The sequence below is a fragment of the Argentina silus genome, assembly GCF_951799395.1.
Source record: "Argentina silus genome assembly, chromosome: 1".
NCBI lineage: Eukaryota > Metazoa > Chordata > Actinopteri > Argentiniformes > Argentinidae > Argentina > Argentina silus.
This window is the reverse complement of record NC_139655.1, coordinates 25,043,339-25,060,466: the sequence shown is the minus strand read 5'-3', so window position 1 is coordinate 25,060,466 and position 17,128 is coordinate 25,043,339. Positions and strand designations below refer to the sequence as shown.

At 43.6% G+C, this 17,128-nt stretch overlaps 4 protein-coding genes across 6 annotated transcripts in view; 1 reads left to right on the top strand and 3 right to left on the bottom strand.

Moving 5' to 3' along the window:
• Window positions 1–2,466: 2,466 nt before the first annotated feature.
• Window positions 2,467–5,335, top strand: LOC310811527 (peroxiredoxin-4-like; the record flags this gene model as incomplete). Its single annotated transcript, XM_083679715.1, has 5 exons — window positions 2,467–2,551; window positions 2,711–2,828; window positions 3,060–3,176; window positions 3,454–3,573; window positions 4,434–5,335. 5 exons carry the CDS (start codon window positions 2,467–2,469, stop codon window positions 4,570–4,572), a joined length of 579 nt encoding a protein of 192 aa, XP_083535841.1. The 3' UTR covers window positions 4,573–5,335.
• Window positions 5,336–5,849: 514 nt separating this feature from the next.
• Window positions 5,850–13,224, bottom strand: acot9.1 (acyl-CoA thioesterase 9, tandem duplicate 1). Of its 2 annotated transcripts, XM_083677670.1 has the most exons (16): window positions 13,100–13,224; window positions 12,313–12,407; window positions 11,767–11,793; window positions 10,848–10,893; window positions 9,620–9,790; window positions 9,424–9,461; window positions 9,198–9,281; window positions 8,966–9,069; window positions 8,757–8,830; window positions 8,508–8,575; window positions 8,267–8,378; window positions 7,772–7,862; window positions 7,511–7,596; window positions 7,320–7,407; window positions 6,849–6,999; window positions 5,850–6,667 (listed from the first exon to the last, which is right to left on the bottom strand). In XM_083677670.1, exons 1-16 carry the CDS (start codon window positions 13,111–13,113, stop codon window positions 6,609–6,611), a joined length of 1,308 nt encoding a protein of 435 aa, XP_083533796.1. In that variant the 5' UTR covers window positions 13,114–13,224; the 3' UTR covers window positions 5,850–6,608. The 2 variants fall into 2 exon arrangements, with proteins under 2 accessions (XP_083533796.1, XP_083533797.1); XM_083677671.1 differs by lacking the exon at window positions 11,767–11,793.
• Window positions 13,225–14,060: 836 nt separating this feature from the next.
• otos (otospiralin) lies at window positions 14,061–16,294 on the bottom strand. Its single transcript, XM_083668118.1, has 4 exons — window positions 16,236–16,294; window positions 15,789–15,858; window positions 15,168–15,194; window positions 14,061–14,917 (listed from the first exon to the last, which is right to left on the bottom strand). The coding sequence occupies exons 2-4, from the start codon at window positions 15,847–15,849 to the stop codon at window positions 14,730–14,732; spliced, it is 276 nt and encodes a 91-aa protein (XP_083524244.1). The 5' UTR covers window positions 15,850–15,858; window positions 16,236–16,294; the 3' UTR covers window positions 14,061–14,729.
• A 535-nt stretch (window positions 16,295–16,829) lies between these two features.
• Window positions 16,830–17,128, bottom strand: part of LOC310803042 (apolipoprotein D-like) — a 4,390-nt gene continuing 4,091 nt past the window's right edge. For both annotated transcript variants that reach the window (XM_083667679.1, XM_083667680.1), the window contains exon 5: window positions 16,830–17,128. This exon is cut by the window's right edge and continues 1,181 nt beyond it. The gene's annotated coding sequence lies outside the window, so the exon portion shown is untranslated.

Genomic DNA, 17,128 nt, shown 5'->3' with positions numbered 1-17,128 from the left:
TAATGAAAAAAAAGGCGACAGTTCTGAAAATGCATAAAAAATGAAAAACAAGAATAACAGGGTTGGAAAAGTCATCAGTCCCCTGATTTAATACTTTGTAGAGCCACCTTTTGCTGCAATTACAGCCATCAATCTGTTTGGATATGTCTCTACTAGCTTTGCACACCTAGATTGGAGAATATTTGCCCATTCTTCCTTGCAGAATTGCTCGAGTTCAGTAGAATTCTGTGGTGAGCAGCGATGGACTGCTCTCTTCAAGTCGATCCACAGATTTTCTATCGGATTTAAGTCAGGGCTCTGACTTGGCCACTCAAGGACATTCACCTTTCTATCCTTAAGCCACTGCGTTGTTCTTTTGGCGATATGTTTAGGATCGTTGTCGTGTTGGAAGGTGAATGACCTGCCCATCTTCAGCTGTCTAGCAGAGGGACACAGGTTGTCCTCAAGAATTTGGGTGTACTTGGCAGCATCCATTTTCCCTTCAATCCTGACCAATTGCCCAGTCCCCGCTGAAGAGAAACATCCCCACAACATAATGTTGCCACCACCATGCTTCACAGTAGGTATGGTGTGTTTTGGGTGGTGTGCTGTGTTTGGTTTTCGCCAAACATAGCGCTTGGAGTTCAGTCCAAAAAGTTCAATCTTAGTCTCGTCTGAGCATAAAACCTTTTTCCACATGGCAACAGAATCTTCCAGGTGTGTTTTTGCATAGCACAAACGAGACTGACTGTGGCACTCAGAAAAGGCTTCTTTCTTGCTACCCTGCCATACAGGCCAGCTTTGTGTAAAGCTTGTGAGATTGTTGTCACATGCACAGACAGACCAGTCCCAGCCATAAAGACTTGTAAGTCCTTCAAAGTTGCCTTTGGCCTCTTGGTAGCTTCTCTGATCAATGTCCTCCTGGCTCGGTCATCCAGTTTGGACGGACGGCCTGATCTAGGCAAGGTGTTGGTGGCGCCATACGCCTTCCACTTCTTAATGATGCTCTGAACGGTACTCAGAGGGATAGCTAAATCTTGTAGCCTTCACCTAACTTGTGCCTTCCTACAACTTTATCCCGGAGGCCTTTTGAAAGTACTTTTCCAACCAGGGTGAATTCTTTGCAGAACCATGCACTTCTAGTAGTAAAATCCTCAAGAAACAGCTGGTTTTATTCTGAAGTAATCAAAACCACTACAATTGATGTCAGGTGGGGGGCAATTAGCCTGGTGTTTGATCTGGAAGTTGATTGGTTGCACCTGAGCAAGTTTATAATGGTATACTCTAAGGGGCTGATCACTTAACCAAACCAGGTATTTCACTAATTAATTTTTTTATAATTGTCCATAATTTTTTTAATTGTTATTTTTACTTTGATGATGAGGGTTATAATGTGTACATACAGCTCAAAAAAGTTAGATTTGATTTATTTTAATTTCCAGGGTGTAATGTGACAAAAGGTAAAGATTTCACAGGGTATGATGACTTTCTATAGGCACTGTATATACTAATTCTAAAATAGCCTAGTGTCCTTTGAACTTGAGTACAAGTATATACCTGGCATGTTACGCTCCATACAATATAATGTTATATAGTTATAATATATTTTCACCAGTTGGCAGTAAACTAGACAGGATTTTGGCCATGGGGAGACAGGGCCAGATAGGCCCAGATATTGTGATCTACTAGTTATTCTAATAAAAATATATTTCATAAGATAGCTGTACACAATAGCTCCTGAGGCAATTTATTCTGACAATACATTAAATTACAGAGAAGTGTTTATGCTTATTTCCACTCCATTTAGGAATTATAGATAATCTAGTACTACCAACTCTCATCCAAATCATGTTGTAATATCCAGCCAATCAGAGGGCTGTATTTAACAGCCAATCAGAGGACTGTATTTAACAGCCAATCAGAGGGCTGTATTTAACAGCCAATCAGAGAGCTCGATATTTCAGCCAATCAAAGGGTTGTATTTAACTGATTGAAAAATGTTATTGATGCATATAGTTACAATACAAGCTTACAGTATATGGGATTGAAGGCCATTGCACATCTGTGAATGACCTGTGTGTGTGCGTGTGGATTTGTATGTGTGCGTGTGTGTGTGTGTACAATACATGAATAAAACATGCATTGAATCAGTTTGTCTTTTGATCTGTTTCTCTCTCTGATGATGTCTCTCCTCTCTGACCTCTACATGACAGAAATATAACTGGAAGAACAGACATTACCATTTAAATGTACGTTTCTTTATAGGTACACTTGCAGCCTTCGTGGATGTAGTGGAGTCCAGGGAAAAAATCAATACTTGACAGCTGCCACCACAACTGACTGCACTAGTCAGGGGGTAGACCAAATCATAGGGACTGTCGTAAACTACTGAAGAAAATGGAACCTGTGTCCTGTGTGTGTTTTTTAATTTATTTACTATTTCTGCAAGTTCAACTCATTACCGGGGTGTCAAGCAGACAGAGGAACATGCACTTACCTGTGGGCGACCCCTCCTTGCACAGGAGCAGGGCAAAGAGTAAGTCTCCCAGCACCTGCTATGACGACATTCTCAGTATTCTGTATCAAAGGGTCTCTTGTAATAATTGAATGAATTTCTTTTAAATTAATACATTCTCTCTCTCTCGGTCTCTCTGTCTCTCTGTCTCTCGGTCTCTCGGTCTCTCTGTCTCTCTGTCTCTCTGTCTCTCTCTCTTTCTCTCTCCTTTCATAGTCTCTGAGCTTGCACCTGACTGGGTGGGTACTGCAGTGGTGGATGGGGTGTTTAGGCAGCTCAGCCTATCTGACTACCGAGGGAAATACCTTGTCCTCCTCTTCTACCCTCTCGACTTGTAAGTGACCGTGAGTCTGTCACTGTGCTGTGCTCGTCTCTCCTCAGCAAACACACTAATAGACATAGTGAAGGAGTCAAGGAGCCCTCAACACCCAGGCAGAGACAGACACCAAAACCAATAACCACTTATGTGAAATGTGTGTAGTAGATGTGTTATATTTTACACATATGTAATATATGTTTAATATATCTGTGTGTGTGTGTGTGTATGTGTGTGTGTGTCCTACAGCACGTTTGTCTGCCCCACTGAGGTGATAGCATTTAGTAAGCGTGTGGAGGAGTTCAGGGCGATTGGAGCTGAGGTGGTCGCCTGCTCTACGGACTCCCAGTTCACACACTTGGCCTGGTAGGGGTTCAACCTCTCACTCCTGCCCTGTGTTCCGAGAAGAGAAGATGAGAGGAAATACTATTGGGATGCAGGGTCTTAGTTCCTATGCCAACACTAAGCCAAGTCTCATAAGAGTTTATTTTTTGTATCACTAGGTTCATTACACAAAAATAACATGATACACCCAGGCCCCTTGAGGGAATGTTATGTTAAGATAACCATACAAAGTCTACATACTTGGCCATTTACAAATATTTTTCATTAGCAAGATAATTGGGTCTTTACCTGTCAATAGGATCAACACGCCCAGGAAGCAAGGTGGACTTGGACTAAGCATCCCTCTTCTCTCTGATCTCACACACCAGATCGCCAAGGCCTATGGAGTCTACATGGATGACCTGGGACATTCACTCAGGTATGACACACACACACACACAAACACACACACACACACACACACACACACACACACACACACACACACACACACACACACACACACACACCTATACTACATTTACATTTACATTTATGGCATTTAGCAGACGCCTTTATCCAAAGCGACATACAACAAATACATTTGTTTAAGTAAGTGAATCATCTATCCATCAGTCATCATAAGATAAAGTAATCAATGCTCAGACCAGGCACAATGCTAGAAGAAGGATTATTATTATTTATTGTTTTTATTAACAGGAGAGAAACTTGTACAGGGGGGTAGTGGGGGTGAAGAGGTCTTTAAGAGGGACCATTAAGATGTAGCCTGAAGAGATGTGTCTTCAAAAAAGATTGGTAGTGACTCTGCAGTCATAACAGCAGTGGGAAGCTCATTCCACCAGTGGGGCGTCAGGACAGTGAAAAGCTGTGACCGAGTAGTGCAGCTGCTGCATCCACGTAGAGGCGGCGGTGCCAGAAGTGGAAGAGTGGAGTAATCGGGCAGGGGTTTGGGGGCTAACCATTGCTTGCAAGTAGGGAGGGATTGTTGCCTTTGCCGCCCGGTAGGCGAGCATCAGGGTCTTGAATCTGATGCGAGCTGATACCGGGAGCCAGTGAAGGGTGCGGAGGAGGGGAGTGACATGGGAGAATTTGGGGAGATTGAACACGAGACGGGTGGCAGCGTTCTGGATGAGCTGCAGAGGCCTGATGGTGGAGGCGGGGAGACTGGCCAGTAACCTTATACCAGTAACCTCACAAAACAACTGTCTCCATTTCCCCATAATGACTGCTCTTCCTCCTCTCCTCTTCCTCTTCTCATTCTCTCCTCCTCTTCCTCAGGGGGCTGTTCATCATCGATGGTTGGGGGGTCCTGAGACAGATGACTCTGAATGACCTCCCAGTGGGACGGTCTGTAGACGAGACCCTGCGCCTGGTCCAGGCCCTCCAACACACAGACAAACATGGGACAGGTAGGTAGAGGGCCAGACACACATAGGGCACTATGGGGGACACAGACTCGGGTACGAGCTAGTAGGGCTTGTGTGTGTGTGTGTTCTAATGAGTCTCTCTCCTCTCACAGTGTGTCCAGCTGGATGGGAACCAGGAAATGACATGGTAAAAAGCTTGTAACACATACAAGACAATTCTCAATTGTTAGGAACATGGCTCCTCGCATCCTACTAAAAACACATTACATATTCTCCTCCAATGCTATTTAAGGATGAAGCGAGTGGAGGACAGAGGAGAGAACACGAGGACATGTTATGTTCCTAACAACTGAGAAAAGGCTAAAGTCTTACTGAATCCCAATGCCAAACCCATCCCCACACACCCTTCCTTGACTAGATTTGTTTTATGAAGAGCTGTTTTGTCATGAAATAAGAAGAGCTCAATTTCTATCCAATCAGATCAACCCAGAGGAGGCCCTGAGAGCCCGATGGCCAAAACATGAACTGTGAGTAACTAGCCAATCAGCTTGATCCTATACAGTAGTTTTGTTTTGGGGTGAATCATCTCACACAATAACTGTCATTTCTAACCCTAACCTGCAATGACCTTTAACGACCACAAGATGGCAATCAGACACCTCTCTCTTTGATTTGATGATCGTATTGCGATTTTTGCAATCAACTTAATCTTAGATTGTGATTCGTGGATATCTCTACAATCAATTTAATCTTAGATTGTAATTCTTGTATATCCCTCTCTCTCTATCCAGCTATGCCATTACTGTTATGACTTGCTCTGCTGCACAGTTATGTTGTTACACTGATGTGTGGATTGTGAAGTTGTTATGTGTTGTAACATTATGTTTCTTGTTTATCTGTACAATGGACAGGCTGTGAATCCAATTTTCCTCATTGAAGACAATAAAGTATCTATCACATCTCTCCACAGATAATCCCAGAACCCCCTAAGAAAGCTGAAGTATTTTGACACACCGGGCAGTAGCATCACCAGAGACCTCCATTGGTCCACCAGCATTCTACCCAATTCAACATTTATTGGAACTCAATAGAACCACATTTGTCTCAATTTGAATCTCTAGAATCTGTTTGAATCTCTAGTATCTGTTTGAATCTCTAGTATCTGTTTGTATCTCTAGTATCTGTTTGTAGACCGTCAACTGCTTTTAGTTGTCCTAAACTGAACTGCATTCTGTTTTCAAAAGTCTTGAATGACCAAACTCCGTCGAGTTACTTATTGCAACACCAAAAGTCAAATGTGAGAAAAGAAAAGACAATAGGACAGATATACACTTGAGGATAAATATGTTTAAAACATTTATTGCACCACTTTTAACACCACTTTGAATTAATCCAGCAAAAAAAAGGCACCTCCTTCAGCCCACTAACACTCAGTCACTCACACTCAAACACATAGATACAGTACATGATTATATAATAGAAAATATAGAAAAAGACAATGTAGCTGCAGAATATATTTTTGTGCGCATTAAACCTGTAAGACAGTGTAAAATAGATAACACGTTGACTTTGTTGGCCTGCCCTGTCACTTCCACTGCAAACTTGCCTCTCAGGTCTTCATGCACCCCCCAAGTGGGATTTAAACCAGCAACCTTCACTTTCACATTCAGTGAAAATGTGTATGAGAATGGAAATGGTAAAAATCAGTTCCGCTCAGAGAAACCTACGTTTCCTTCACCTGCTGGGTAGGTTAGGTTCAAGCTGAAAACCTGTGCTTACCCAAGACAAATAGATGTAAGCAACTGAGTGACAACTCAACCTATTGTAGCCCTGAAATAGGCAGAAGAACTCCTATCACTATTCCTCCACCGCAACTGAAAGAGTGTAAACTGACTCCAGAGGTATAAGAATAAAAGTGTTCATGCATATACACGGCACATAATGTGACAAAAGTTTGTAGACCCCAAATTCATACACACTCACACAAAAACACACTCAGGAGAGGAGGGACAGTGCAATGGCTGGATGCTTGGTAAAGCTTTGGCAGGCAGTTGTTCTGTTGGGTCAGACTGTAGTTCCTCTGGTCTCAGTGAGACTCCTGGGTCAGGTCAAAGTGCCTTTTCCCATCCAGGTACAGCATCGACTCTGTGGAGACAACAGGAATGTTAAGACTGTTTGGAAATAGAAAAAAATATGGAAACATCATCCAACACAAACTGGACATAATAATGGGGTTCAGGGGCTAAAGGTGAGAGGTTACATCTTGACACACACACACACACACACACACACACACACACACGTCAGAGATTAAAAGGTGTATGACCTCCGTAGCTCTGTGGTACGATGTTGGGGACGTCACTCTCGGAGAAGAACGTGAAGTGGAAGACATTGGTGGTGTTGTGCTGCCGGGTCAGAGGGTCAAGCACCTCCGTGTGAACTCTGACCTGGATGTAATTCCTCTCTGTATAACACACCTGGAGACGGAGGGGACAGTCAACACTCGACTGAAACTGATAATACAAATGAAGCGTAGAAATACCACGAAACATGCGACTCAACACACACTCAATACACTGAACCCACAGTGAACACACACTCAACATTGGCCTGCTCTATAAAATGTACAGTATGTAGCCTCTCAAGTGACTATTTGTGAGAGGTGCTCTGCTATACCAAGCAGAGAGATTTATTTACCATCAAGAAAACAAAACCCACTCTAACAATACTGTATTTTTAATACTTTATCACACTCCAACGTGTTCTACAGACACACTAGCCCAACACACTTCCTTACCTGTGATGAGAGCAGCAACAGGGAGCCAATCTCCACAGGCTTCTGGAACAGGATATCATCAACGGCAATCAGGCTGGGTCGACACCCACTGCAGCACACAGAGGAAACACACACACGCATGTTTCAAAAGGTGTAGCTGAAGTTGGTACACACTTACTCACTCACACACTCACACACTCACTCACACTCACCCGTATGAGCATGCGTTGGCCCAGCCCAGCTCGTAGGCTTTCCTCATCAGGAAACCTCCAAAGATCCTGTTGAAGATGTTCCTCTCCTGAAGAACAAGCACACAGGCTGGACATCACATAAGACAGACACACGTGTGCGCACAAACATACACAAACACATAGATAAATAATTCATATATATTCATATATATTCATGTACTCTCTAATCCTGAAACTAACAGAAAATTTCTCCCCCACCCTCCCTCCCTTCATCTCCCTCACCTGTGGATGGCAGATCTCCAGTCCTTTAACCTTGGCGTCCTCCATCCACACTGAGTTAGGAGGCAGAACTCTTCCACGGAAACTCACTGTCCTATAGGAGAGAGACATGACACACACATCATCATCATTCACGATCACATGCGGGCTCGCTCACACACACACACACACACACACACACACACACACACACACACACACACATACACGGTATCTCTCTCTCACATACACACACACACACACACTATCTCTCTCTCACACACACAGTATCTCTCTCTCACACAAACACGTGCACAAACGCACATGCACACACACCCCATCTTCAACGCTCATCTCTCTCACTCTCCCTTTCTCAAAAGTATACAAGGATGAAGATGTTGATGTGTGTATGTATGTATGCATATATCTGTGTGTGTGTGTATGCATGCGTACATGCATGCGTGCGCATTTGAGTGTTAATGATGGTTGTGAGTGTGTGTGTGTGTGTGGTAGGCTTACTTTGTGTCCAGTGTGTTGAGGAACAGGCTGTGTATGATCTTCCTCTCCTCTGCAGTGGGCGCCACCTTCAGCAGAGAGGCGGTACTCAGTTCTATGCGGCGGGTCTTATTGACTAGAGAGAGAGAGGGGGGGGGTGGGGGGGGGGAGACACCTTCATAAAGCACACACAATTCTGCACCACCGAGGGGATGAGTATATATCGTTATACTGTATCTGTTCATGTCACTATGTTATGTCTTACTCTCTCCTTGCTGGAACAGTTTCTCCTCTTCTAGCCCCTCTGGCTTCAATGGGTTCACAAAGGCTGCCCTGAGAGAGAGACAAAGACAGAGAGAGAGAGAGAGAGAGAGAGAGATTGAGATTGAGATTCATTTCAAAAACAGATGGATGAACGGATCGACAGACGAAAAGTCTGTTGGATGGATGGATGAAAGGATGGACGGATAGTCATCTGGAAGGCAGGTTGGATGAACTGATGAATGTAATGTACCTCTTGTTTTCTGGGTCTCTGGCCACCATGACGAATGTAGCATCCAAAACTGGAGTATAGGCCCCGTCATGGTACTGCAGATAGAGCCACAGAGACACATTACCATCATATCACTGTGTGTGTGTGTGTGTGTGTGTGTGTGTTTGTATGTGTGTGTGTGTGTGTGTGTGTGTGTATGTGTGTATGTGTGTATGAGTATGTGTGTGTACCTGAGACATGTGCATCTTGGCCTCGATGGAGGTCTTCCCCACCCACGTCACATGACCTGTGAACTTGATGTCGCAGTCAGGGTAGATCTTGTTCTTCCTCATGTCTGTGACATCACAAGCAACCCCCCAATAAACACTTCAACTCCCAGCATTCAATAGTCACACATAAAACAGTTACCGGGCAACTTTGGTAAAGGTGTTGTAGCAGTGTGGTTTCTGCTATGTGTCATACCTATCTTGTCCACCAGGGCGGTGACGATGGAAAGTGGAGACTTCGGCAGTGCCTCGTTTCGAGTGTGAGAGTAACAGATCAGCACTGAGGAGAGAGGCGGACAGTGATAAAATGATCAAATTCATTGGAACATCTAAACACAGAAATACAGTTAAATCAGCTGTTACAACAGATGATTCAATTGAACAGAGATGCATCACAGCCACACAACATGTTATTGTGATACCTGCTAAACTGTCCAGGTCCTCCAGGATTCGCCCGAACCTGATGAGAGAGACCAGACCAAATGGGTGGGGAGGTTGAATGTGTGTGTGTGTGCGTGTGTGCATGCGTGTTGGTAAGGTGTGTGTGTGTGTGTGTGTGTGTGTGAGACTGTCCTGCCTGTCTGTGTGTGTGTGTGTGTGTGTGTGTGTGTGTCCTACCTGACACTGTTGTGGAGGGTGAGGTACTTCTCTCTGAGCTGTGGTTGTGTGCCCAGGGGCAGGTGGACCTCTATATAGCTGTCCTTCATCTTCTTCATCGGCAGCTCGTCCTGAGAGTTTGCCAACTGAGATGATAATGACACACGGTCGGCTAACGCCTGCTTGTGGTCTCTACAGGGGAGGGAGGGAGAGAGAGAGAGAGAGAGAGAGAGGAGAGAGACAGAGAGAGAGAGAGAGAGAGAGAGTCACAGCATTGGTCTCTGCAGGTCCAGAGTCACAAGTAGAGAGAATTTCAGAGCTGAATGTCATCTTTGAGCATCCCATTTCTACGTACTGCGTAAGTATTTGGAAGAAGTCTAACAGTTCAGTTATTTGGCTTTGTTTGACACTCAGATATTCCATGAGCTGTTATCTGTCTGTATCGCCGAGCCCCGGGGGGCCAATGAGCTTCAAATAGTTCCATAAAACTTCCTGATTTACCCAATACCATTTTTTTTTATTGGACTAACAACCAGTTGCATGGCAATATGCTCCGTTGGTATAATGTAAAGGAACTATTTGGCGTTGGGCAATAGAAAATTAACCCCTTTGTTGGCACCACTATTCCTTATAGAACACTCTGCCTAGCCACAGGGGGCTACAATATGGCTGTCATAGAACGATACAATGATCGCTTCCGCATCATTATGCTTTTGGTGGAGACCTCAATTACCATACCCTCCATTGTGATTCTGGCTTTGTGCAGCTCTACATAATGTCATAATGTGAATGGCATTATTGCAGATGTCATAATGTGTATGGCACTGCCGGTGATGAGGTCATAAAGACTGTAGAACCCTGATGAAGGATGATGTCATCATAATTGCTATGGAACACCAACTGTCTATGATGTCAAAATGAATGAATGTGTAATTCTATGGATGAGTTCATGGATACATGAGGTCACAATGTGTATGGAATACTATGAGATCGCAATGTGGCTATGGAATGTTACAAGGTCACAATGTATTATATGGAATACTTGGAGGTCACAATATGTGCCAAATTCTGTAATGGAACCAAATTAAGTAATACATGTGTGGAAGGATCTCTGTGGTGTTCAAGGTCATAAACATCTATGACAAGTTAACAAGAGTTCTCTCCCGAGGTACTAATAGATCAACACAAAGTAGCCATGATGTTTCTGTAACAACACACTCAATACAGAGTAGCCATGATGGGTCAGTACCTCCAGTTCGTGGACGCTCCCACGATCGCCCTCAGCCTGTTCCTCACTGAAAAACAACCATGCAACAGTCAGAACAGTTTGTGTGTGTGTGTGTGTGTGTGTGTGTGTGTGTGTGTGTGTGTGTAAGGATGTATGTTTCATTTTGTCTCAGACAGAATAACACCAGTGAGCAACAGACATTGAGTGGTGACGTCCAAAAGGTGCTACGTTGTCCCATTTCCAGTTAGTGACACTGGCATACTGTGTGTGTGTGTGTGTCTGTGTGTAAAGGAGAAAAATAATCACTCTGAAGGGTGCATAATGCTCATTATCTTGGCTACATGCTAGCTATGTTGACTTCTACACCCTATACCCCACATTTGTGACAGGAGCCATATGCCTATTTCTTCATAGTGCGGAGTAGGCCTACTTTGCTCAGTAGTCCACCGGACTGGCTTTGCTGTGATGTCATAATGTTGAGACGATATCAAACGAGAGAGAGAGAGAGAGAGAGCCTTAAGTCACCAAGACAGCAGCCAACTGAAGATATCCTGGGAATATACTGTCGTACTGCTCTCAGAACCTACTGGAAAACAGCAGATCTACTGGAAGGCAACAGATTTACTGAAAGGCAGCAGATTTACTGGAAGGCAGCAGCATCTGTAGCTAGCTACAGTCACAGGGATGCATTCACAGCTCAGTGTGCAGGAGGAGAAACAGGATTTTTCAGGCCAGCTCAACAGAGACCACCGAAAGGCTCAAAAGATAATAAGTTCAAGATAGTGTAAAGTGTGTGAGTGTGTGTTAGGGTTAGGTTTAGGGGCCAGAGTGGAGGAGAAACTATTATTTTAAGCAACATGCAGAAAGGATTACATTGAATTAACACTGAATTAGAAGAGGGTTTTATACAGTTAGGATTCATCATGGTTTACCAACACACCATTGGTCACAAGCAAGTGTGCGTTTCCTGTGGAGACACAAAACAGGGTTGGGAGTCAGGGGTGAGGGGTCAGGGGTGAGGGGTCAGGAAAGGAGACTGAATGGAGGGGGAGACTAATATGATAAATTACAGTATATCACTGAAATCAAATGTGATGTTCTTAATCTACAGTCAAAGAGCAGTATTGCCTTCTTTGTAATTATCAGCAATTCTTGTACTACACACTTAGGCCCAGTCCAAAACAGACCCTAACCCCTACACCTGCAGCGTTTACAAATCGAAATGTACCAGACACAGTAGGTGTAAGCACAATCAGGCATACGAGAGCTTCAGCCACCATAGTGCTTAACACCTATCCAGTACCCTCAGATCTGCAATCACTGGGGGGTATGGGGTTGTTTCTGGACTGGGCCTCAGAGCTTCCCAGCCTCCATCCCAGTCTGAGGCCTGTGGACCAGGGGTCAAAGGAGCTCATAATTCAAAGGGGTTTCATAACTGTCATTATTCAATCAATCAACCAACCAATCAAGTCCGCGTTTGCCTTACCCTCTGCCATATCCGGGGCCTTCCCCTGTAAAGACACGCCCTCCTGGGAGAACGCCCTGGTCGTCAAAGACGCCGCCGACCTTAGCAACATGAATCTGTGGAACGCAAGATATTTGGCATGTAAACTCACAACTTTCTGGGAGTTTTGGTTACAAGCAAGCTTCATAGAGTAAACCTATAAGTAGATGTCTACGGTATCCCAGATGTCTGTCAAGTCCCTGGCACATAGCCCAGTACAGTAGACTAGTAAGATTAGCTACAGCTGCTCAGGGGCACATGAAGCCAGTCACATTCTTGGCCCAGCCTAAATGACTAAACTAAAGACAAGGTGTCTGTCAAGTGGCACCAAATACACATAGCAGTGTGAAGCTCCTAAGGCTAGTAGTAAAAGTAGGTGATAGTTGCGCTGAAGAAGGTCGCCTCATTGTACTTATTTATGAGGTAGACACACCCACGCCCACGCCCACGCCCTCTTGTACACAATCCCCAGCTAAACTTAAGGTATGGCATGGACTCGCCACAACACGTACTGGGTTACAATGAAAGGTGTCAACTAGCTTGGTAAAAGGCAGATTAATAGCTACCTTTACACACTTTTGGATAGTTTCACCACTATTGATGAGCCACGTTAGAAAATCCATGGTAAGCTAGGGCCAAGTGACCACTAAACAGTGATAGCACAATCAATTTAGCTTGCTAGCGCATGCTAGCCAACTTCACTGTCTGTCAAATCGATTGAATGGTTTACATACTCTTTCCCCGATCATGCAATACTGTAGCTACTCACCTCGTTGACACCATGTCTGTGTATTGTTAAGTTGGTAATTACAGGGGCTGGAGAAGTAAACACACGGCAAAAGATGTTCGTGGGCCAGATAAAGCAAGAGTGACAAGCGACCAACTGTGTTCTCTGAGCTTCAATAGTGGAACTCCGCCCACCTATTTCCGGTCAATGAAAATGTAGTGAAAATTAGAATTTCTTCAAAATAAGATACTTTATTTTTCACTTAAACATGGTAAATAGGAATCAAGGAACCACAAAACGCACTGCAGATTGGGCACTTTGTGGTGTATGGCCGGTGGAAATAGCAAAGTTACTTACTATATTAGTATATTAGTATATACTTTCTGTTGGGTAATTTGTGCTTATATCAGCAAAAATAAGAGAAAATATTGTAATCCCATCACTTTCCATTCATGTTTTAACTCGCACTTTTATTTTGAAACCTCGAAAACGGCGAAAAGCAAAACAGAAAGTCGTAATGTTGCTAGATGGAGCTTATTGGAGCTCAGAGAACACATATACATATACTGTAAACGTAAACAAATCAGAACCCTTTACCGTGTACTACCAGTTCCTGTTCGGGTGACACAAGGAGCCAGTGGTGCTTGAGGTGGTTCCAATATGGTCCAAATATTACAGTCAGAGAACCCCAATTAGCTTGACTGACAACTCTACAGCATAATTATACCTCGTCTTTATATACTACCAGAGTTAATAAACAGTATGAAAATGCATTGCATATCCAAACGCTAGTTGCAGTATTAATAACTCTAATAACTTAATAACTATTGGATTATGTCTCATCGGATCTATTAGATACATTCGTTACGGTTAAGGTGGCTGACTTTGCTCACTTATTAGCAGTTTTTTGCACATTCCAAATTGGAGCCCAGAGAGTCTATAGCCCAACCACACCCTGCACTACGTCATATATTCTGGAAATACAAAATCATGACCATGGAGAAGCACTTCATTTATTGATAAAAACGCTTAAAGTCTAGTACCCTACAGTAAACTTTTATTATATTGCACATTACATCAATGAAGTATTACACTGTTGGGCCTGCCATTAGGGACTGCCTATTCTTATTAGACATGGGCTACTACTGGTGATTCCTATGGAATCTATCTTCGACACTACTACAAGCTATTAGTTACACATAGGGCCTATAAACACAAACAGAGACATTGAGAACACTCTCCAACTCTCCCTCCACTAGTAAAATTATAATTATAAATTACTTCATAACTCTATAGAGGCTTAGAGGTTTAATGTACCTTTTCTCAGAAGAGATTTCCATATGTGAGAGGAGATATTTACCGTTATGCTTAAGAGGTTTAACACATTTCATGATAGATTTGAATACAGGTGTGAACAAATACATTGCAATACATAGCATTTCTGTATGGGGTCCTTTTTTTCCTTTCCTCCCTCTCTCCCTTATCCACCTCCCTCTAATCCTCCCTCTCCCTTCCCCGTCTTCCCTCTCCTCCCTCCCTTTCTATAACTCCCCCCCCTCTCCCCACTAGCTCCTGCCCATCCCTCCTCCTGTCATCTCACCCTCCCCACCTCCCTCCCTCTCTCCTCCCTCTCTCCCTCCTGTCTTTCCCATCTCTCTTCCTCCCTGCCCTCTCAGTGTTCGTGTCCCTCGTTGGTCTCGTATCCCAGGGTGTCTCCCAGGTGCTGATGGGCGTAGAAGGCCCGGGCCATCTCGTTGATGTGGTTGTAGGCTCCGATGGATCTGAAGTACTCTACGTAGTGCCAGAAGTCTGAGGTGGAGTAGGGCCAGTAGGGAACACCCGGGGCCTCGTCATACGGAACTATAGAAGCAAACAGGATCACATTTCCTGTACAGGACTACTGAAAGTGTGTGTGTGTGTGTGTGTGTGTGTGTGTGTGTGTGTGTGTGTGTGTGTGTGTGTGTGTGTGTGTGTGTGTGTGTGTGAGCCATGTGCTGCCTGTGTATACTGTTGATAAATACTAAGATGCTCAAGTGAGGTTTGGGGAACCTCCTGCATCAATCAGCTGATGGTGTTTATTGAAGTCTTAAAGGGGAATGTCTTATTTTACCTCCTTCTGGAGTGATGACTCGGGCCTCTGTGAGGAGAGAGAGAGAGAGAGAGAGATGGGGGAGATAGAGAAAGAGAGAGAGAGAGAGCTTTAGCATTCCGTGGCTTTCCACACACAAAGACGGGATTCAGAGGCCGGAAAACTGAGCCTCTCCCAGGGGACTCATGGATACCTAAGGAAACCTGCTTCCTCCTCAAATAATATTCCTGAATGTGTTTTCACACAGGCGCACACACACACACACACACACACACACACACACACACACACAGTGCTCTTTGTACATACCCAAACACAAAAATCTTCCTGTGGATGCAGTGCTGTCATAACTATTTAAACTAATTTGTATAGAGTTATAAAGCTATTTTTTAATAAACAGCTTAAACAACTGATATTAACAACAACCTGGCCCAAATCAATCAGTCAATCAAATATATTTATAGAGCCCTTTTAAAAGAAAAACGGATTAGTCACAAAGTGCCTAACAGTGGCCGGCCGTATATACCCCCAATATTCAAGCCATGGTATCTGATCTCTATCTAGATATAAATAGAACAATATTACAGACCATGATATTCATATTATTGGTATTGAGAGAGAAACTACTGATAGCCTACTTACCACAGAGGTGACAAGCAAAGAGACAGAGGAGGAGAACACTCATCTGGACCAGCCACTTCATCCTCACTTCCTGGAAAAACAAACAAAATGCGTCGAGTTCTGAAGTAAAGAACTCTATGGAGTACTCCTTTACATTCTCATTCAAAACAGCACCATGAGTTGTTACTGTTCACCAATATTAGTGAGTCGTGGAGTGTTGGAGGCTTTATCTGTGTTGAAGGTTTGGAATATCTTCTTATTTGGTATTTTTATGGTTTTTGATCTGAGTCAGAGTCCTATAGGTTTTACATGTTGTGTCTGTTAGGTTTTGCATTAAGCTGGATTAATGCTTTTGCATAGTGAGAAATGGAGAGATAAAGGTTTGTGATAAAGCAAAGTTGTGTTGTTGGTCTTACCTGTAGACCAAGGTTGGTGTTGCCAAAAATCGTGTGTTGAAGGTCTCTTTACCTGTGTGTTGCTCCTGTAGTGCTGGAGATGATGCCGTTTGTCTCGTGGTCCAGAGGAGTCTAAAGCTCACATCAGGAATGCCGTGGCTGGACCCTGCGTTAGGGCCACGTGTCTCCCCCTCCCAACACAAACACACATGCACACGCGCATGTGCACAGACACTGCCTCTCCACACAACCCTGCCATACCCAAACTCCTGCCCAGCGCACTGTGTGTGTATGTGTGTATGTGTGTGTGTGTGTGTGTGTGTGTGCATTTGTGTATCTGTGTTGCATGCTAGCATTTGTCTGTGTCTGTAAGTGTTCATTGGTTGTCCCAATGAGAAGTGAACTTGAAATGGCTGAACCAGCATTCTAAAATTGAATGGACTGTAACATACAGTAAGCGACCAGTGACTGATGTGACTGTTTGAGTAGGTGCCCAGTAGGGGGCAGCAGAGATCCAGTTTCTCATCACAGCACTGACAATTGCCTTGACTATTTCAGTCTCCATCTATTTAGATTTTGATGTATCCTCCCAAAATCTGACTCTACATCAATATCTACTCCCAACCTAACCACTGTAGCAAAGACGAAGGGACAGCATTCATGATTTTCAAATTAAACTTTAATTTACCTAAATATAGAAACCCCATGATTTTAGTCTGAAACAACTATAGTATAGTGCTGATTCATGCTGGAAGAATTCCACTATTCTCAAGATAACAATAACCCTTGTTACATTGTTGGCAATCTAATAAACCAAACCATTGAATATAGTGTAATAGTAACATATCATCTCATCTACGAGTATAGATGACTACGAGGCCGACTCTGAAGTCAGTATGTATAAAATGTATTTGATATTTGATAGTAGATTAGATTAGATTAGATTAGATTCAACTTTATTGTCAT